Source organism: Typopeltis vanoorti, chromosome 10 (genome assembly GCF_054136105.1).
Source record: "Typopeltis vanoorti isolate ZY-2024b chromosome 10, IOZ_Tvanoo_1.0, whole genome shotgun sequence".
NCBI lineage: Eukaryota > Metazoa > Arthropoda > Arachnida > Uropygi > Thelyphonidae > Typopeltis > Typopeltis vanoorti.
In genome coordinates this window covers 73,356,837-73,380,569 of record NC_143558.1, presented here as the reverse complement: position 1 = coordinate 73,380,569, position 23,733 = coordinate 73,356,837, and the positions used below count along the sequence as shown (strand labels likewise).

The 23,733-nt window shown below is 36.4% G+C and overlaps 1 protein-coding gene across 1 annotated transcript in view; it reads left to right on the top strand.

Moving 5' to 3' along the window:
* The window catches only part of LOC150102509 (cilia- and flagella-associated protein 61-like), a 509,206-nt gene that overhangs the window by 472,379 nt on the left and 13,094 nt on the right, over positions 1 to 23,733 (top strand). The window contains exon 17 of the mRNA XM_090399377.1: positions 6,436 to 6,526. Within this exon, the coding sequence (XP_090255503.1) occupies positions 6,436 to 6,526 (91 nt within the window). The remainder of the gene's footprint in view (positions 1 to 6,435; positions 6,527 to 23,733) is intronic.

The window sequence follows — 23,733 nt, the reverse complement described above, 5'->3', positions numbered from 1 at the left end:
ACTAAAGTCTAAGGGCATATTGCAAGTGTTACAAAGGCTTATTATTATTATTTGACACCTCCAGGGAGTCCAAGGACTCATCGAGGGAGGGCACCTGCTCTACAACTCTGTCTCCACCATTCAATCACAAACTTACTGCAACCACACCAATGCCATCTACCACCAACCACTACTGATATTTCCACAGACCATCACAAACATTCATGCCCACGGCGAGATTCGAACCCACAGCCTTTTGGCTGGAGAGAGGATACGCTATCTACTCAGCCAAGCAGACTGGCATATTGCTGATGTGAAAAGAAGTACATTGTCATGTAGGGATAAGGTGGTGGTGGGTAGCACCTCTGTACATGGCATTTGTTAGACCACACGTAGACTGTTGTGCTCAGATTTGGTCACCTAGTTTTCATTTTGATGTAGAAACACTAGAGAGGATCCCAAGATGAATGACAAGTGATATAGGACTCTGGAGTGTTGGTTATACACAGAGTTGAGTGAATGTTGATTGTAGAGTTTGGTGGATAGGAGGAAAAGATGTGATATGATAGAGACCTTCAAGCTGCTTAAAGATGGGTAAGATGGAAGTTGTGTAATGATGTGGTGAAAAAAGGGTGTGAGGAATAGATTTTTTTTATACAGAGAGTGATTTCAAGGTTTAATATGAGAGATGTGTTGCTGGTTGAATAGGCCTTCCACAGTGAATCTACTGACTCCATGGAGGTTACTGTAATTATAATGATAATATCAGAATTATAAGTCCCAACTTATTAGATATCATTAGCGCTGGTAAGTGTTTAATTTTTGTTCTGTTGGTAACAATGCATTGGTTACTTAATCTGATCCATGTATTGAGTAATCAATATGCGGATGGTTGTGAAACCTGGTGAACTACCACCACCATGCTTGCTGAGCATCTGAAGTGGCAGTTGCTATGTTTGGTTCCCCAGAGCAGAGGTTCCATTTGTATTACTCTATCTTCTAACATTCATTTGTGGGTGATACCCTTCAAAAGCATGTAACATACCATGGAGATCCAGAACCTCTTGAAGATGCAGGAGTTTCTGGATCTCCACAGTCATCTTCCTTGATGACTTGAACATCCACAACTCCAACAGGCTCTCATCTTCCAATTCCATTGACCATAAAGTAAATTGTTCATCTCTTAACCAGAATAACCAATAATCCTTTCTCACTCACTCAACACACTGGGTCTTTTCTTAACGAGTTCTCCTTCCAGGTACACTGTTGGATTGACTACTTCTTTTTAGTAATACAGATCACATCTTCTCCAGGCTCCATCTATAGTGGAATCATCTCCTCATCCATTCATGACATTGTATTCTTTGACACTACAACAATGTAAATGATGATGTGCACTTACATTACAATTTTTAATTAATGTTAGTGTTCCATTGTATTAATTTTTAAGTTTATTTATTTCTTCATAAGGAACATGAAATTGGTATCATTCTTTATAACTTTCTTTGGCTTTTGCATCATTAGCAGACAGCTGAATGTTCCTTGGGAAACCACATACAATATTATTAGTGAATAAGATGAACACTAGGTATCTAATACAGATCATTGAAAATACACTTATTACTTTTCTGAATTATTGCTTTCTCGTCACAACATCACTTGTTAGTATCTATCAGATAGTCATTCTCCTATCTATCTCCAACACACACAGATTTGGTATGCCAACTTGTCATCATTTAGTGCTCTATTGAAATACTTTAAGAATTAAAGCAAAATGGTTAAGCAGTAGCACTGTCTTGCCCTCCTCCTAGTCCTTAGAACTTGCCTTTTTGCAAGACTTTATTGAACAGCTAGGCCATTTGTATGATCAGTTTGTTAGCACACTCCATTAAACACATAGTGAAATCCCATCTAGTCCTACTGCCTGCTGATATCTAGAGTTCTGAGGATTTGGAATACATTCATTCACTTCTAATCCTTCAATCCTTCCCTATCCCTCTTGAAATAAACTTGGTTCGCTACAATGAAACACTCCAATAAAGTAATCATTAAACAGCTCTAATCAATTATAATGCACTGGCCACCTGACTGTGGTCTCTGTCCAGCAAGATCATTCACTCATTATATTTCTCTCTTCTTACTGATTGCACTATGAAAGTGAAATACTAAGGCAAGTGATATGAAGTCATTAGTTTCTATATACAATTAGCTCAGACGTGAATATATTTCATACACAAGACATTTTTTTGCTTCCTTGGGAAAAAGGATTAAAACCAAGTACATATATAATTTCTTGGTATCTTTAATATATATATAGTCACAATTTAACCCATAATATATATATATATATATATATATTATGGGTTAAACTTGGTTTTTTTTTTTACTCTTTCTCCCAAGTAAGCAAAACAGTTAAGTTTGCACCTGAACCTAGTTCAAGTCTAAAGGTAGTGCAACACCAGGGCAACTCGTAGTAAATGTATGTAAAGCTCTGATCACTATTGTTAGTATTTCCCATAATGTAAAACACATCTCACTAAGAGATGTATACTGCAGTACATTATGGGTGGAGTCACTACCCAGACCGGTTTCAACCTTTTTTGAGGTCTCCTCAGTGAGTAGCTAGATCCTAAATACCAAGGTTTTAGTAATACAGAGCCTTATCAACTTTACCTATACAAGTTGCTACAAGGTGTTTTTATTTTGAATAAGAATCTCTGGAGGTGATATAGATGTAAATAAGTTTTTTTTACCTTGGGAATAATGTATATTAGGGTTACCAAGTATTACTAAAACCTTGGTATGTAGGGTCTAGCTACTCACTGAGGAGACCTCAAAAAAGGTTGAAACTGATCTGGGTAGTGTCCCCCACCCATAATGTATAACAGTATACATCTCTTAGTGAGATGCGGTTTACATTATGGGAAATACTAAGAATAGTGATCAGAGCTTTACACACCTTTACAATGAGTTGCCCTGGTGTTGCACTACCTTTAGACTTGAACTACGTTCAGGTGCAAACTTAACTGTTTTGCTTACTTGGGAGAAAGAGTAAAAAATAAAACCAAGTTTATAAAATTACTTGGTATCCTTAATATATATTATCCCCAAAGTAAAAAACTTTTGACACACATGTACAGGGTGTCCCAAAATTCACGCAAGAAGTAATTTTGATAGAAAACACAGGTTTTTAATTAAAAATTGTAATTTCTTATTGATTTATAAAGTATACAGTATAGGGTTATGCATGGAATAGCATATCAGGTAAATGGCCTCCACGGCTTTGCTGGCACATATACACTCTTTTGTCGAAATTTTCCATGACCGTTTTGCATAAATGTGGCTGAATTTCATTGATACAGTGCTCAATTTCCTCCTTCAAGGTGTGGGCTTGTTGGCATAAACCTTAGACTTCAAAAAACCCCAAAGAAAAAAGTTCAACGGCATTAAGTCACATGATCTGGGCGGCTAATTCTGATCACCAAAATGGGAAATTACACGACCAGGAAATGACTCATGCAGTAATTGAATTGTTTCTCGGGCTGTATGGCATGTGGCACCATCTTGTTGAAACCACATGTCGTCCACATCCATATCTTGCAATTTAGGCACAAAAAACTGGATTATCATGCCGCGATAGCGAGCACCATTAACTGTTATTGCCTTACCAGCCGCATTTTCGAAGAAGAATGGACCGATGATGCCTCCAGCCCTGACACGTTGTGAATGCATTTGTTTCTCAACAATCACTTGTGGATTTTCTAAACCCCAAATGCAACAATTTTGTCAATTAACAAAGCCATCAAGATGAAAATGAGCCTCATCTCTGAAGATGATTTTGTTCGAAAAATAAGCATCCACTTGTTGTTGTTACATAATCCATTCAACGAACTCTCTTCACTGTGTGTGGTCAGTAGGCTTCAGTTCTTGAGTCAATTGAACTTTGTAAGCATAAAGATGCAAATCTTTCGTGAGAATACACTGTAGAGAACTTCTTGAAATGCCCACTTCAAGACCACGGTGCCGAATTGATGTTCCTGGACTCTCAGCAACACTCTCATGAACTGCTTCGAAGTTTTCTGTTGAACGACTTGTTGAATGACGGCCAGAGTGTATAAGATCACTAATTGATCCAGTTTCCTTGAATTTTTTAATTAATCTTTTCATAGTTGATGAAGTTAAATCACTATTCCGACCATATTTTGTACGAAAATTGCGAACTGTAGCTGCCAAACCTATATTATTTTTAAAATATTGCTCAACAATGAAAATGCGTTGTTCTTTCGTGTAGCGCTCCATTTTTAATAACCCTGAACTGTCAGCTGTCACGCTGTCTTTTTTTTCTCGTTGGCAACACTTTACCACACAAATGGTGCTAAATTTAAATCTTGTGTGAATTTTGGGACGTATGTATGTATATGTATATATATATATATATATAATGGGTTAAATTTTGACTATATATATATTAAAGATACCAAGAAATTATATATGTACTTGGTTTTAATCCTTTTTCCCAAGGAAACAAAACAATGTCTTGCGTATTAAATATATTCATGTCTGAGCTAATTGTATATAGAAACTAATGACTTCATATCACTTGCCTTAGTATGTATCCTATAATGCAAAGCACCTCCCCCCCCCCCCCCCCCCGTTTCAGATGTGTATGATGCTATGTATAATAGGAAGGGCCACTACCAGTGGTGTGTTGGGACCGGCTCGTGCGAGCCAGTTGTTAATGTTTTTAATGCAGGCGAGCCGGTTATTAAAATTCTTTATGAAAGGATAGATGGTGAATGGTGGTATATACTTTTTCTCGTATATATTTTGAAATTGTATAATAAACACTTACATATATTATTATTATTATTATTATTATCAAAAATAAATGCATAAAGGAGAATTCAGAAAACACAAACTCAATTTACAAACGGGAATTTGGAAACGATTTTATTTACTAAACAATGTCTGTATTCATTAAAACACAAACACGTTATCAAAACTCCCGAACTGGGTATTTGAATAAACAATAATGCCTTATTTTTCGACAAATTTCCAAGAACTTGCAACATTAAGTTCTTGGAAATGCAACATTGCTGTACTATCGATATATACAAATTTCGTCACAACGGCTACAGTCTCTGGTCATTTGATCGACTACGAGTGGTAATATTAGTGTTACATTTTTTTTTGTTCAGGATTTCATTTGATAATAGGTAAGTTGTAGGTAATTTAGGAAAATTTTTCTTTAATATATGTTTTTATTTCGGTTTTTTCTTTTTTTTTTTTTTTAATAATTAAAATAATTTTAATCAGGGTTAGAGTTTTGCAGTCGAAAAAGTGGATAGCCGTTAGTTGAAAAAATGAAATAGAACGAAACTTCTTAAACATTAAAAGGACAAAATTTGAAGAAGCAGAAACAAAGACATCAGAAGATACAATAGAACTTTGTGAAGAATCAAATTTTTCATAAAGCGAGCCGGTTGTTAAAAATTTACCAACACCACTGGCCACTACCCAGACTGGTTTTGACCTTTATTGAGGTCTCATCAGTGGGAGCCAGACCTGGGAAAGATACCAAGGTTGAGGTAATGCAGAAGACGTTATATCTCAACCTTATTAATTAAAAAATCTCTTGATGAGAGAAAGATGCAGAAAGTTTTTTACCTTGTGTTTATAATATATTAAAGATACCAAGAAATTATATACATGGTTTTAATAATTTTTCCCAAGAAAGCTAAACAGTGTTTTGCACATGAAATATATTCACGTGAATATATTTCAGGATCTTGGAATTTTAGTGAAGAGGGAGTTGAAGTTCAAGGGCCATATAGCAAGGATTGCAAATACAACTCAGAAGATAATTGCACTGCTGAAATGAGCTTTGACATGTAAAGATAAGGATGTCATTTAGCCTCTATATAATGCCTTGATAGTACCTCACTTGCAAGTCTGGTCTTATTTCTCTGGTGATCCTGATACAGTGGAGAGAGAGAGAGAGAGAGAGAGAGAGCAAAGGAGAGTGTCAAAATTATATCAGGATTGTAGGAAACTGATTATGAAGACAGATTGAGAATTTATAGACTCCAGACACTAGCCATCAAGAGAAAGAGGAGTGATATGATTGAAACTTAGACTTCTGAAGGAGTCATACAGGATTTCTGTTGTTGGAATTTTTCATTTTATTGACAGTGGGGAAAGGACAAAAGGACATTCTTGGAAGCTGAGAATGAATGCTGTCAAGAAGGGCGTGGATCTAGATTTTTCTCTCATAGAGTGGTGCGTGATTGGAATGGATGTTGTGTATGCAAACAGTGTGAATCAATTCAAGAATAAGTATGACAGCTTGTGTGTGTGTGTAGTATGTAACCTTCCTTGATGAGCCTGTGACTCTCTTGAGGTCTCTCTTAATAATAATAATGATAATAATAATAATAATCTCTATTCTTTCTTTAGATTTTTTAAAGAAACTTGGAGTCTTGGTTTGTTCCATGATCATTTTGGAGAACTAAGATCAGAAATTAGAAATACTATGTTCCAAAGAAAGGTATAATGATATTTTCTTTTTTAATTCCATGAAAATTGAATTATGAGCTAAAATGAATGGTCATGACATATGAAATCCCTGAATTTTTGAAAGTCAGATTACATACAAATATCTTTTTTTTTTTTTTGAAAAATATTGCTAATTACATTTTTATACTGAGTTTTTCTATACTCTTCTAATAACTTCCTGTTTTTAAATGACAAAATATCAAAAATTCATCCATCTTGTTTATCATAATTATTTTAACATTGTTATAAACATTTGGTTGCTGAAATTGCAATATTGAAAAAATATATCATGATTTCCATGTTCAAGTTTCTGTAGCAGTTGGTATGATTCGTGTCAATGCTTTTAGAACAGAAAACTATGTAGAAACTGGAATGCATGTAAATAATGTTAATTATTTATATGCATTCCGAATTTGTTACAATCACCCAGGTTCCATAGAAGTAGTCTTTCTCCAAGACATATTGTGCCAGTCCATCCTTTTCATGACCATCATTTTCAGTTTACCACAAGCCCTCCCCTTTTCTCCACCACACAGGCAGATATATACCACACTATATACCTACATACCACTTCATATCACCTGCCCAGAAACCTGGAATTTTCAAAACTTTAGCCTCAAATGCAGAGCGAACTTTGGCTTCAGGACCAGCACTGCACCTGGAACAACAGGCTTTATTTACATCATTCCAACAAAATAGATATTTTTTTGTTATATATATAACAAAAAAATCCTCACAAACTCCTTAAAAAGAACACCCCCCCCCGAAAAAAATAAAAAAAACAAGGCTATGCATACACCATATCTTTACCCTACATCTAAGGTACAACATATAAACTAGGCTTCCTCCTGAAACAACACAGAATAAGAATAGTCATGATCAGAAGCACTTTGAATGCGATGTATGAAATGAAATTACCTCAAGCACAGGAACATTTGTGTGTATGGTGGGTGACAGTGATGCTCTTCGTGGTGATTCTTGTTATTAAGTCCCTCCCTTCCATTTCCATGTGTCTACAGCAGCCTTTGCCAGTATGGAACTCAGTATTTCAGACAGACAGGATGAACCACCTTAGTCAGGAAAAAGGAACACAAAAGATACATCTGGAATGGACAACCAAAAAGCTGATTAACACAACATGCCTTGGAGAAAGACCCCATTAGATGGAAGAAAACCAAACTAATTCACAAATCCAAGTTTAAATTGAAGAGACTCTTCCTGGAAGCAGCACAAGTTCTACAGAACCTGGGTAATGTTTCAGAACTGATGTTATCATCTTACATAGATTTTGGCACACTGCCCTATCTACCATTCAGCATTAATAACAAGAATCACCATGAAGAGTACCACTGTCACCCACCATACACACAACTGTCCCTGTTCTTGAGGTAATTTCATTTCATTTCATACATTGTATTCAAAGTGCTTCTGATCATGATAACCTGACTAGCAAAGTATTGGCTTGGAAATAATTTTAGTTAGTAAATTATATATTTTCATACCAGTTTCTATTAGTTTTCTGTTCCAGAAACTTCGATATGGATAAGCAGGATGGCTGTGATAGACAGATATCAAATAGTAGTAAACGAGGGAATTGAATTGAGGAGAAGATGGTGAATAGCAGCATGCTGCACAGTTCTTTGTACTCGAGCTGCTCTTACTTAATTTATACACAGTGATACATAGGAAATGTGGGAATAATGGTGAGTGATGCAAGTCTCCCACAATGAGTCTTACTCCATATAGATGTTCAAAAAAATAATATGCCAAGGGTGATATAAGAACAAAGATCTGGTTGTTTGCTGAAGTGCAATACTGTAAGGAATGATGAGCAATGAAGATTATATATAGATTCTGCAGGAATCTTTCTGCAGGATATCAGATATGGGCAAAGGATAATAGCTACCAGTTTAATGTGGAAGGGCATAAGAAGAATTGTGAGAAGTGGATGATTTGAGGGTAAATGTGAACAGAGGGAGAGAGTTAGAATTTAGACGGCATATCAAAAAGGGAACCGAAACAGCTCATTGTGTTACTTGGATATTAAAAAACACCAATAAGCAGAGATGCAAGTACTTATTTCTGTTTATAATGCTTTATTAATGTCACAACTAAGCTCTGTAGCTTAGTTGGTATAGACAAGCCCTTTAGTTGGAAAGACCCAGGTTATACACTAGGAACCTTTATCAGGTCTTTTCAATCAAGTGGTGAGTTAGCTAGTTCTCATATGGTGGTGGAGGGTTTTTTTCACTTGAAACTTAGTTGTTTTTTTTTTTCATCTCTCAAAATAAGCAAACTGGCCTTTAGGTGGTGATGCAGCAGAGGAGTGACATGCCAGCTGCATTAATTTATTTTGATCTCTAATCAGGAGATTCTACTCTATTAAGGTATGGAAGGGTTCTATTAAGGTATGAAGAATGCTACATCTGGATTACCACACACAGATCTGGTCACCTGGGTTCTCTTAGGCAAGGAGATGGTGGAGATGATCCAAATACAAGTGACTAAGATTGTGATGGGTCTCTGTGGAATGTTCCAATCTTGTCACCTCTCTCTGAAGGACTATGGATTTCAAAGGGTCATCTGGAAAGATAGAAAAAAAGAGGGGATGCAATAGAAACATAAAGGTGGAAAGTCATCTATGTTAAACAGGATTAACATAGATGACTTTTTTTTTTTCCCAATGCATGGCAGGAAGTGAGAGAACAAGGGGAATACCCCCCCCTGGAAATTATGTAAGGATGCTGAGCAAAGATATGAGGACCTAGTTATTTGCTTAGAGTTTGGCAAATGGGTTGCTAGAGGTCCCATTCACCACACTTTGTGTATGGTCTGCTTTGTTTGTGGAAGTTTCAAGGAGATGTATGATAAGTATTGTGTGAATAATAGTGAATAATGCAGGCCTCCTACAATGAGTATTTTACTTCATGGAGATGCTTAAGAAAATAATAATATGCCAGTGGTACTGATTGGATTACATCATTATTCTCCAGTGAACCGGGTGCTATAGTCAATTCGCACTGTGTGAATGGATGTTCATGAATGCTATTAGGTGATAGATGAATTTTATCAGCGAGAGTGAAGTGACAATCCTGAAATGACCTGAAAAAGTACCATATTTGGTATTCTAGAGCAGGGATAATGGATTATTTAATTTCACTCTGCCCATGGTACTAAATATACACTTTCATTGGTAAGATTCACATTAAAAATGTGTGTGTGTGTTTATTTATTTTTGTTGTTGTTTCATTTATCTGAATTGTGAAATCAGTTTGTTATTTGGATAATGGAAAAATCGGTACAGTTACATGATGCTGTACCAGAAGTTGATAAACTAATTGGTTGCAAGGGGTGAGTTAAATGGTCATGTGTAGGACAGATAACTGATAGATTATTCTATATGAGTGGATAATGATCTTGCATTTATCTTATATGCACTGAGAAACTGATTTACAAACCAGTTAATGGAATGTATAGTATGCTAAATGTGCTAAATTTTTAATACAGGAATTTGCTTCCAGAAGTCAGCTGATATGATATGATATAATAAGACAGTAAACTGAGATTCAGCTTGAAAGATAAAAAACTCTACTAATATTAATAATATTAATATAATTAACGGCTATTTTAGCCTGTTTTTGTTTAGGAGTGTCCCTTATATTTAATACATTGGCTAACATAACTCAAAAGGAGTATATACAGGGTGTTCGGGATAAATTTGACAGTTTCGTAAGGAAAAAGAAAATCTTCTTTGTATCTATTAAATTTAATGAATTGACAAAAAACATTACAGGCAGAGTTAATTACAATACTATCAACAAGATTTACTCAAAATAACCACCATTAGCATCGATCACAGCTTCAATCCTGCTTCGGAACCTCGAACAAGCTGATGCTACAGTCTCCCTGGGAAGGGCCGCAAAAACTGTTTTAATTTTATCCATTAACTGGGCTTTTGTATTACTGGAAGTGCGATTGGTGTCTTTTTCAACTGCGCCCCATACAAAATAATCCATGGGGTTAAGGTCTGGGGAGTTTGGAGGCCAAACATTTGGACTGGTGAAGTCGTAGAAATTTTCAGACAACCATTTTTGACTTTTCCCAGAGGTGTGGCAAGGGGCCGAATCCTGCTGCCATACATACGGCCTACCATTGGCTACCCTTGTTATCCAGGGCTTGACTACAGTTAGCAACTCCACGAACAAAGCCCGAATTCCAATGCCAGGGTTCTTCAACACCTGTTCCTGCAGATTTGCGAGGAATTCTGCTGTACGAACGCAATCAGATCGCCTGCTAGGGATCTTTCTTCTTGCTACATCCTCGTAGTCACCATTGCAAGTCTCTAGTTCATGCCTGATTGTTTTTACTGTATTCAGGGAGCATTGGGCAGCAGTCGTAATATCCTTATTTTGATGGCGGGCACGAATCATCATGATACAAGTTATTCTCTTCCATGATTCAGGTGGGTTCCAGCTATCCATCCTTTCTGACATCTTGTATATGAATGAAGAAGGGTCCAAACTTTTAAATGAAGAGAAGTGTGTGTTAATACATGTAACTTACGGAAAAATATAATTAATTATAAATATGTCAAATTTATCCCGAACACCCTGTATATATATTTTAGGGCATTATGGGTGAGTATAGAAGGCAATTATGGTAGAATAAAAAATGTGGAAAAATTATGTACATACCTTGTTTTTGGTTTAAGGACATTCCCACAAAGTTCCGACGATGGTCAGACGATGACCGAAACGGTCCACATAAATCCTTGCCCCAGTTTCCACATAAAGATATCCTTCCCCTTCTTCCCCCCCCTCTCCCCACAACAAAATAATATATATATTTATATATATATTATTAAAAGTAACCCGGGTTCCCAAACTTATTTCCCGTGTCTCAAGCACATCCCCATGTTCTTTCCCCCCCCCCCATTCACATACAACCTTTCAACAAGAGCTTGGATTTAGAAGGCATCTTTAAACCAAAAACAAGGTATGTACATAATTTTTCCACATTTTTTATTCTGCCATAATTGCCTTCTATTCTCGCCCATAATGCCCTAAAATATATATGTACTCCTTTTGAGTTATGTTAGCCAATGTATTAAATATAAGGGACACTCCTAAACAATAATAGGCTAAAATAGCCGTTAATTATATTAATAGTGTTTAAGAGGAGTAGCATGGGAATTTCCCAGAAATTATACTTAAAAAACCCTACTTCTCTGAGAAATAAATAAACAGTAGGCCACTTTATATTCTTTCACACATATGCAGTGAAGAACTACACAACATCTAACCTTCTGTTAACTGACCTTCCAACTTTCAGAAGGGAGTCAAGCTCCATCTTTGATCTTTGGCTGTGATTTTCTACCTTCCACAATTTTTTGCCATCTTCTGCTGCTATTTTCTACTTTTGATATTTGGCATAGTACAACAGTTATGTCATTAGTATGTTTCCAAGGTGTTCAAAAAAATTAGCAATTGACTTTACATATTCCCTTTTAAAAATAGTTTATTTTATGGATATTATTTCTGGGAAAACTCCCATGTTACTCCTCTTAATAAACTATTATATTTACGGATATTTTGCCTGCTTCTGTTTAGGAGTGCCACTGTTTAAATATCATTGGCTTTTTATTCACGGATTCTTAGGGCATTGTAGATGTATATTTACCAATAAATATATGTAGCATAAAGGAAGAGAAATTTACACATACCTTTTTTTTCAGGGTGTTGTGGCTTTTCTTCTTTCTGCAATGTGCAAGCTACTGCAGTTAGGGTGTTTTGGAAGGAATTGTGTGTGTGTGGGGGGGGGGGGGGTATGCAATGTGGGAGAATTAAAACAGAAAATGGAAAAAATCTGGATTTTTTTTGTATAATATATATACATACATATATATTATATTATTAGGGATGGGCAGAGCGTTTTTTTATATAGGGTGGGAAAGGGTGAAAGGGGTTGAAAACAGCAACTAATTTTTTGAAGGGGCGGGGTTGACAGGGTGCGGTCTGTTTCGACTATGCTTGGTCGTCGTCTGAACACTGGAGAAAGTGATTGCTATGTCAGGTCAGTTAGGTGTTTTTGCTTTTGAAGTATTTGTGTTATCGCCTATTGGTTGGGGTTGTGAATCTTCCAAACCTCAGAGATTATGTAGGGCCTGTGGACGTTGATAGAGTTCGCGTCACATTTTATGGCTATTGTTTTCGATATTCTATGCATTGTTTCATTGTCTTGTCTGTCTACTATGATGGCCTTGTCGATCTGCGGGGTATGTTTTTGTTCAAGGGCGTGAACAGCTATTTCTGTTTTCCCTGTGCTTTGTATTCAATTTTTCTTTTTGATGTTGCGTTTTTTAGTCTTTAAATGTTCTGGAATAGGGATGTTACAATTGCAGAAGTGTTCTTGTAGTCTTGCCCATGAAGACCTGATGGTGGAACCTGTGTAGGTGATATCACAGTCTTTTTGGCAGGGAAATTTATAGACTACATTGTGGTGTTCAAATCTTTCTTTTTGTGTGTGAGATTTAGTGGGTTTTAGGAGATTTGCCAATTTTTGGTTTGTGGTGAATACCAGTTTGTAGTCAGTATGTTTGAAGATGTATTTATAGGCTTTTTATGTGTTTGGGTGTATGGTAGTTTGATAATTTTTTGTGTTGGGAAGTTTGTTTTGGTACTTGGATTGTTTTGGCCATCCTGTTTGCGTAATTTATTAGTTGTGTAGGATAGTTGCGATTTTTGAAGACCTGTGTTAGTTTTTTAATTTCTGCGTTTAGATTACTATGATTGGTTGAAAATTTGTACGCATTTATGAATTGTGATAAGATGACCGATTTTTTAATGGAATATGGATGGTATGAGTGGAAATGGAGGTAGTTTCCGATATGCGAGGGTTTGTGGCATATTTTCATGGCTATTTTGTTGTATGTTCTGATTAATGTCAAGTTTAAGAAATTGATGGATTTGTTCTGTTCGGTTTCTATGGTGAATTTTAGTCTGTTGCTGTAACTGTTTAGGGATGCTTTTAAGGTGGTGATGTGTGCAGGATTTCCAATGCACAGAATTATCGTCCACATATCTGCCATAAAAGGTGATGCCAGGGGAGAGGAGTAGGAGTGATTCTATGTGTGCTAGGAATAATTCCGCTAGTTGTCCGCTGATTTTTTGGCCCATAAGGAGTCTGAAGATTTGAATATACATGTTGTTGAACTTGTTGCCGAGATTATTAGTTTGATTAAGTTTATAATGTCATTAGGCGTTAGTTTAGTACGAGAGTGTAGTGTGTGATCTTCTGTGAGTAATGTTGCACGATGTCTAAAGTTCTGGGGGACGTCCACGTTGGTGTATAAAGAGGCCGCATCCAATGAAGTGAGGATGTCTTCCTGTGATAGGGTTAGGTTTTTTATTTTTTTGAAAAAGTCATCCGTGTTTTTTATCATGAAGTTAGACGTTGTAATTAATGGTTTGAGAAGTTTCGCTACGAATTTTGATAAAGGTGCTGTGGTGGTGTTTTTGTAGGAGACTATTGGCCTCATCAGGTACCTGTCTTTGTGGGTTTTCATTTGTCCGACCATACAAGGGGTGCATGTGGTGCGGGGAGTTGTGTTTTTCATTGTGGTTTTGTCTATTTTGTTTTCATTTTTAGGGTGTGTAGGGTACTGTTGATTTGTTTAATGAGGTCGGGGGTGGGGTCAAGTTGGATTTTTTGGTAGGTGTGTTGGTCGTTTAAGATAGCTGTTATTTTGTTGTGGTAATCAGTTTGGTTTGTGATGACTACTGTATCCCCTTTGTCGCTTTATTGATCATAATGTTCTGGTTCCTTTTTAGGGATAATAGGGATTTTTGTAAGTTGGGGGTGATGTTTGGTTTTATTATTATTTTACTATTTATGATGTTGTTAATTTTGTGGAATATTGTTTCTTTGTTAGGGTCATTCTCTAATTTCGCTTGGATTTCGATAATGATGTCTCTGTTTTGTATGTATTTTGGGGATACACCAAAGTTTAGTCCATTGTTCAGGATGGTGATTTCGTCGGGTGTGAGGTTGTGATGCGATAGATTGATGATGGAATTGTTTTGTGTGGGTTTTAAGGTGGTAATATCCGAAGGGTTGGAAGCAGCGTGATTGTTGTATTGGGTGTTTGTTAGTGCATACCATTTCTTTGCGTGTCGAGCTTCTATTAATAGCGTGTAGTCGTTGATGTGGGATTGGGTATTATCCCAAAGACTGCCCATTCGTTTGGGGTAGCATTTTCAATCTGTTTTTTTGTTTTGTGAGCGTATGAAAATGCTTGTTGCTTCTTTTTAAATCTGTTGTTTATGGCTTGTTTTACGAGAGCACGGGATGCCCAGTAGCAAATTTTTTTGTTTCCGCGAATCGTGCTGTTGTTGCGTACTGCCACAAATTTTGGTGTGATGTTGTGATCGAGGCATTTTTTGAGGAAAGTTATGTGTATTTTTTGTGCGATGTATGTTAGGATGGATTTTTGGTATGTACCATTTGTAAAGTTTATGCACTCATTCAATGTGTGACGTGCAACCATGACATATGCTTGTGTCGGTATGTGCGTTAAGTGAATGCTATTTTGAAAGATGTTTTTGTGATCGAGTAGTTCCACCATCAGGTCTTTATGGGCAAGACTACAAGAACACTTCCGCGATTGTAACATCCCTATTCCAGAACATTTAAACACTGAAAAATGCAACATCAAAAAGAAAAATCGAATACAGAGCACAGCGAAAATGGAAATACCCCGCAGATCAACAAGGCCTCATAGTAGACAGACAAGACAATGAAACAATGCTTAGAATATCGGAAACAATAGTCATAAAATGTGACGCGAACTCTATCAACATCCACAACCCCTACATAATCTCCGTGGTTTGGAAGCTTCACAACGTAAAATTGAAGTCACAATCCCAACCAATAGGCAATAACACAAACACTTCAAAAGCAGAAACACCTAACCGACCTGGCATAGCATCCATTTCCTCCATGTGTTTAGACAACGACCAAGCATAGTCGAAAAGGACAGCACCCCATCATCCTCCTTTTCCCACAACCTCCCTCAAAAAATCAGTTGCCGTTTTCAACTCCTTTCACCTTTTCCCACCTTATATAAAAAAATGCTTTGCCCATCCCTAATAATATAATATATATGTATATATATATATATTATACAAAAAAACCCGGGTTTTTTCCATATTCTATTTTAATTCTCCCACATTGCCTACCCCCCCCACACACACACACACACATCCTTCCAAAACACCCTAACTGCAGTAGCTTGCACATTGCAGAAAGAAGAAAAGCCACAACACCCTGAAAAAGGTATGTGTAAATTTCTCTTCCTTTATGCTACATATATTAATTGGTAAATATACATCTACAATACCCTAAGAATCCGTGAGTAAAAAGCCAATGACATTTAAACAGGGGCACTCCTAAAGCAGGCAAAATAGCTGTAAATATAATAGTTTATTTTATTTTATTTTATATTTATTTCTTTATATTTTTGTAACTTTTTACATATCAGATATTACCACCAGATATTAGTACATATGCAAACATTTCAGATGGAATTCCTTCCCTCCTCATACACCATGATCATCATTCATCATCATCATTATCAATTTTCTGATAGTACTGTCATAATACTATTATTATTATTCAGGCCCCCATGGAGTCAAAAGACTCATCGTGGGAGGTCCTTCCTAAGAACATAAAGTCTGTCAAGACTTATCGAGGGGAGGTCCCCCCTAAGAAACACAAAGTCTATCATACCACTCCTAAACTCATTGACCGTTCTTGCTCTCACCACTCCATCAGGCAATGCATTCCATGGTTCAACCACCCTCCATGCAAAGAAACCACTCCTCACCCTCTTGCTCACAGTTTCCTTTCGTAACTTCCAGGGATGGCCCCTTGTCATCACTTCTTCAAGCTGTTCAACCAAGCGAAAGAACTCCCCAGTGTCAACCCTGTAACCACCTCTCAACAGTTTAAAAAGTCTCACCTCTCCTCCTTCTATCCACCAAAATCTGCAGTCCACATTCCCTCAGCCGATCCTCATAACCAAAATTGTACAGTCCTGAAACCATCTTTGTCATCTGTCTTTGTACCGTTTTCACATTTAATTTATCCCCTTCAAATCCTGGGGACCAAATCTGAGAACAATAGTCTAAGTGTGGTCTGATCAGAGACTTATATAACGGAATGATAACCCTTTTATCTCTGCAGGTCAGTGTCCTTCTCATAATTGCAGCAATCCTCTGTGTTACCTTCACCACCTTTGCAATATGTCCCCTAAATTTCAGGTTTCTATCAATCATCAACCCCAGATCTCTTGTCTCCCCTACTTCCTCCAGTATAACTCCTCCCATAGAATATGCAGCATCCTATCGATGTTTCCTAAACCTCAAGACCTTACATTTTGCTGCATTAAACCGACACCCCTCCCCCCATTCATTTGCCCATCTATCTAGCTTACTCAAATCCTCTTGCTGGGATACCACATCTGCATTATTACTAATAATCCTTCCCAGCTTCGCATCATCTGCAAACAACTGAATATCCCCTTGCAATGTCATTGATATAAAGGTTAAACAATATAGATCCTAGTACTGAGCCCTGTGGAACCCCACTTGTAACCCTCTGCCTCCTTGATGCTCCACCATACACAACTCTCTGATACCTATCAGACAGCCAATCCTGAATCCAGTTGACCAATCTGACATCTAGACCCATGTGCTGCAACTTAAACATCAGCTTATCATGTGGCACCCTGTCAAATGCCTTCGCTAAGTCTAAGAAAATTGCAGTATATGCCTTTCCCTCATCTAATGTTCTTGTAACTTTATTATAAAAGGCTAGCATATTGTTAAAACAAGAGCGCCCTTTCACAAATCCATGTTGACTCTCACAGATAACATTACCCTCATCTGCCCAATGCTGTATACAGTCCCTCACTACTTTCTCCAAGATCTCAACAACTATATGTAGGATATTATGACAGTACTACATAATTAAGTTTATATTATTACTAATCTTCTATCAACAGTTTCCCTCAAAATTAGTGTATTGCTTTTCAGAACTTCAGTATTGTCACAGCTTATATTTCTGTGTTCTGGGACTATTCTTACTGCACCACTTCACCTTCCCTTTTTTTGCTAACCTTTCTTTTCCCATTCTGTTTCAGTTACAGTACCACCTTAGATTAGCTCCCCTACAATCCTGAATGCTACCAATATCAAGTTCCTTCCTAATAATTTCACTTTTAATATGATTCTGCCATTGATGCCATCTGCTCACTCTCATATCTGTGGTCTCCAGTCTTTGATCAACAGTTTTATTCCTAATCCAACTCTCAGATCCATAAGGTAAAACTGATAAGTGTTTTGTCTCTCTTATTCCATTTAAATTCAACTGGCTTCCCACCTTACAAGCTTTGCTTATTTTGTTGGCTATTTCCAAATTTAATTTTGCATCTTCACTAAAAACAGTGCCTAAATAGCTAAAATATTTTACTTGTTTTACAGGTTCTCCATCAAGAATGCAGTTGAAGTTTTCCATATTCCTGCTATTTTCTTAGTTTTTGGTCTTTTTATTACTGCTTTTCATGCCAAATTTGTTACATCTCTTATTCAATTTAGTTAAAGAATCTTGGAAATCCACACACAGGATTTTTTAATAGTATGACATCATATGCCTAAAACAAAAAGTTAAGTTTGATAATTTGATATATGTCTGATTCTGATAGCAGATTTAATACCAATTTCTTTGCTAATATGATCCATGATGATGATGAATAAGAGTGGAGATAGATTGCACCTTTGCCTCACACCTGATTTTACATCACACCTTCTTCCTGTATTTCCTTTAATTCTAATTGCCAACTTACAACTTAACATAGACTGTATTGTCCATATAACTTATAACTTACCCCACATTAACTGCAACATTTTAAACCGCTCTTTGTGTTATCAACTTATTGTATGTTTTTTTTTTTTTTTCAAAATCTACAAAAGTTAAATGCAAATCCTTGTTATATTTCCATAGTTTTTAAGTATTTATCTTAAATAGAAAATCTGATCTTGACAATTGCTGAACCCAGCATATTCTTCTTCAAGTTTCTCATTTACAATTTTGCTTACCCTCTGTTCAAATGTGTTTGCATAAATCTTACCTAGAGCATGTAGAGAAATTCAGTTTTATTTCCCTTTTTATAGAGAAATTATGCAATGAGAACTGTATCATCTGGAATTTAATCTTCTGGACATGGAATTCATGCCTTCTGAATTATGCAGTGCATCACTGTAAACCTTTTTTTACCTCTGTATTTGAGCATTTCTGGTCAAGTATCATCTACTCCTTGTGTCTTTATTATCATTATTATTATTACATAGGTATCTCCATGGTGTCAGAAGACTCATCCTGGGAGACCCATTTTTCACACAATACTTATCATACTTTCCTTAAATTCATTCACTGACAAAGCACTCACAACCACCTCTGGCAACCCATTCCACCCACTCACCACACTCCAAGCAAAAAAAAAATCTAGTTCTAATACTCTTGCTAACCACACTCTTATGCAATTTCTATTAGTGATCCCTTGTTCTTTCCATTCCTACCATGTACTGAAAAAGTCTTCAGTGTCTATTCTATAAACCCCTTTAATAGCTTATATTCTTCTATCATATATCCTCTTATGGTCAAAGACAGAATTCCTGATTGAGTAGTTAGGAATATGATATTCTATGGGGACAGCTTTCAGAACTTATTAACTTTCTATAATAATAATACTAATTATTTTTATTATTATTATTGCATCCTCCATGGCGTTGGCAGGCTCATCGTGGGAGGTTCATTCAACTGACTACATATTTATCATACTGAATCTTAAAATCTTTAACACTCCTTGCATTAATAACACATTCTAGTAATGCGTTCCATTCACTGACAATTCTCCATGTAAAAAATCTACTCCTCACACCGCTCTTCACCACACTCTTACATAACTTCCAGGGATGGCCTCTAGTTTAGAGTAACATAATAGAGTCATATTGGAGTAAAATGAAGGCATTTCATTGCTTATTCATGGACTCTACATTAATATAGAGGACTCTGTTTTCAAAAAACTCTGTTCTTTCAACTGCACACTTCCTTCTGTATCTGCAAATCTAATGCACAGTTTCTAATCACAGCACACTGCACTCTGCTCTCATTTGACAAGCTTTGCATTACACAAGTCACGAAGACTTCCAGAATATCAACCTCAGCAGTCCTAAATTTTGATCTTCAAACTATTTTCAATATATTCAGCTTAAAATAAAATTCATACAAATCATACCTCTGATAACCTTGTTAATTTCAATACTAGTAAAATTCATTTTGACAACACAACACTCAAATCTCTAGATTTGTCTTCTTGGAATTACTCTAACCTCGAATCTCTCTCTCTCTCTCTTGGTATAAACAAATAATATATATATATATATTTAATGTCGAAAGTTTTTTACCTTGGTGCTATCATACATTAAGGATAATCCAAAAAATTATATACTTGATTTTAATCCTTTACCTAAGGAAACTAAAACAATGTTTTGCATGTGAAATATATTCACGTCTGAGCTAATTGTATATCGAGGCTGATGACATAATTGGCCTTTGTATGTATACTCTTTCAGATGTGTAAAATGCTATGCATAATGGGAATGGTCACTTCCCAAACCGGTTTCAACCTTTATTGAGGTCTCATCAGTGGGAGCAATACCTGGGAAAGATATACCCAGGTTGAAGTAATGCAGAAGTCATATATATCTCATATACAAGCAGCCAAAAGGTTCTAGACTGTATTAATAAAAAATCTCTGGATGAGAGAAAGATGTTGAAAGTTTTTTTATCTTAGTTCTATTATACATTAAAGATACCAAGAAATTATATAATTGGTTTTAATCCTTTACCCAAGGAAGCAAATCAGTGTTTTGCACGTGAAATATATCCACATCTGAGCTAATAATACCTCCTCAGAATCAAAAATAAAAAATCAGATTTTCTCTTTCACTCAGGTATTACTTTACCTCTGAACAACTATTAACCCTATACAAACTATAAGTTTCTTCTAAAATAAAATTCATACAAATCATACCTCTGTTAATCTTTGATGCCAAGAGAACTGTCAACTATAACAATGACCACCAATATGGATTTTGTCAATCATGATATACATTATCCACATCTGGACACATGTCATGGAAAGACTTCTGGATTTACAGAAGCCTGCTACTGTTGCACTTGACATTTCCAAGGCATTTGATAGAGTTTGACACTAAGAGCTTCTCAGCAAATTGCTATCTTATGCTCTCTTTCCTTTCTTTGTAAATCGATTGCCTATTTTCTCTCAGGTCATTCTTTTCTTGTAATGGTGAAAGGTCTCTCTTCACATTTTCTTATAATGCAGGTGTTTCTCAGATCTCTGTTATTTCACTCACTCTCTTCCTCATATACATAAATGACTAACTCCCACTAACCTCACACCTTTTTTCACATTTTTGCTAATGATACCACTTTCCACTTATCCTACGCATGCTAACCCCCCCCTCCCCATTCCTGTTAAGCTTACACCAGCATGAGCAACAGCTTTTATATTGATCCCATACACAGGTAGTCAAAGGACCTATATGAACATACATGGTGCCCTGTGTGGGATGCAGGTGAGGATTGTGATAAACGTTTATTGACTTTTTCTTGACGATTTGCAGGTTTGTAGTAGTTTGGGAATACTTTATGAGAAAGGATGTTCCAGATAATAGAGGTAGATAGAATAAAAGAGGAAGAGGAGAAGCAGGTTTGTTGTGTTTGAAGTTGCACTGAAAAGGGATGCTGGGCAGCTGCTGCTCTTGTTTTAACAGGCCCACCAGAAAGTAGAGGAATGATGGTTGCCAGTTCAGTTGAGCACTGTTGAAGTGAATCTGTTGGATAGGAATCATCTGTGAACCAAACTGCTTTCCTCTTGACACATCAAGAATTTTTAGGAAGGTTTTAGATGTACCACCCAAACATGTAAGCGGTATTCTAATGATAGGCAAATTTGGGATTTGTATACAGTTAGTAGCTAGGTACGTGTAAAATAGCATCTTGAGCAGCATTTTTGGATGATGTGGAAACTATTAATGAATATGTTTATGCCAGGAAAGGCTGGAGGTAAAGTTTAGTCCATGCAGAGGTAATTCATATATAACAGAAGGGAAGGGTAGCTGAGCTGAAATCCCCTTTTGTGAGAGAAAAGGCAAGACTTTATTTTAGTGGCATTGAAGGTGACCAGATTGTCCTTGCCCCATTGAAAGATAGTATGCAGATCATTGTTTAAGGCACTGGTTATAGATGAACATGAAGCTCGGGCTGTCTGAGCACGGCATGGTTTATCAAATAAGTAGAATGAATGGAGGGTACCATTGTCCACAAAGCTGTGAATAGGATCATTGGTGATTTGAGAGTAGGTCGTTTATGTACAGGAGAAAGAGAGCAGGTGATAGAACATTCCTGAGACATACCTGCATCAGACAAAGCTTGAAAAGAGAGAGCCATCCATCATGACATGCACACAGTGAATGACCAGAGAGAAAACTCCCTACCCAGTTGCAGAAGGGACTAAACCTATTACAAAGGCAACCAAAGAATGGCAATTTGTTCAGCAGGCCTCAGTGCTAGACATGGTCAAAAGCTCTGAAATGTCAAGAGTAACAGCACAGGTTTCTCTGAACCTTTTCCATGACATTTGTCTAGTGGTGGTTGTTTTAGGCTAAGAGGTTAGCCATGGATCTTGAATGGCAGAATCCATACTGATGGTTGCTCATGGACCTCTATGCAGTGCGTAAGTTAGCTATTGATGACTTTCTCCATTATTTTGGAGAGCTGCAGGTGATGGTGATTGGTTAGTATTTTGACAGTCTCCCTCTTTTGGAATAGGCTGGATATATGATTGCTTCTACACATTGGAATAAGTACCACCTAAGTATAAAAGGTTATAGAGCCAAATACAGAACAGGTGTTAGCTTTGGAGTACATGTTTGAACACAGTTGGGGAGGTGCCACCAGCACCAGAAGACTGTTTAGTGTCCAAGTTATTTAGTAATTTTCTGATGTCTTTTTGCCTAACTACTACAGAAGATATACAGCTCATCTGCTCAGCATCATTTTATAGTTGAACTGCTGGCTCACCAAACCAGCTACTCACAGTCATCTTTCATTCCCTCAACCAGAGTTCTGTTGAACAGCGTTCCTCATGAATTATTCTCACAAGGACTATAATAACAACTCTTTAAGAGGAATATTAACCTATCACTTTGCTCTTCACTCCACCCCACACATAGCATTTATTTGCTATAGATCTAGAAGCCTTTCATGTGTGGGAGGAATATAAAAAGAAATAAAAAGCTATTGAATACTGTTCTTAAATTTAGGATGTGGCTCTAAAGAGCTTAAAAAAAAAAAAGAGCCTAAAGATACTCAATTTGATTCAAGAGAGAGCAGGTGGGTTGAATAATTACCTATCTCTAAACAATTCACTCTACTCCCTTTCACAGTGATATTATATTCAACTTCTGTTGTTTGCATTTTCTAGAAATTCCATGGACATTGTTCATCAGAATCGGCATTCATAATTCCCTGCTTTCTTCTAAAGCTGTCAAAACTCATTCAGCAGCCATTCAATATATATATATATATATATATATATATATATATATATATATATATATATATATATATATATATATATATATATTAGGATAACCAAGCAATTTTTTGGTTGGTTATCTAATCCCAAGTATGCAAACAACCTAATTGTTTGCATACTTGGGATTAGGTGCTAAAATAACCAAGCATATAAAATTGCTTGGTTATCCTAATATACAATATACCCAAGTTAAAAATTTATTCCCATCAATATCTCCTCCAGAGATTTTTATTAAAACTTAATACACCTTGTTGCAACTTATATAGGTAAAGTTGATAAGGCTTTGTATTACTAAAACCTTGGTATTTAGGGTCTAGCTACTCACTGAGGAGACCTCAAAAAAGGTTGAAACCGGTCTGGGTAGTGACCCCACCCATAATGCATTGCAGTATACATCTTCTAGTGAGATGTGCTTTACATTATGGGAAAATACTAAGAATAGTGATCAAAGCTTTACC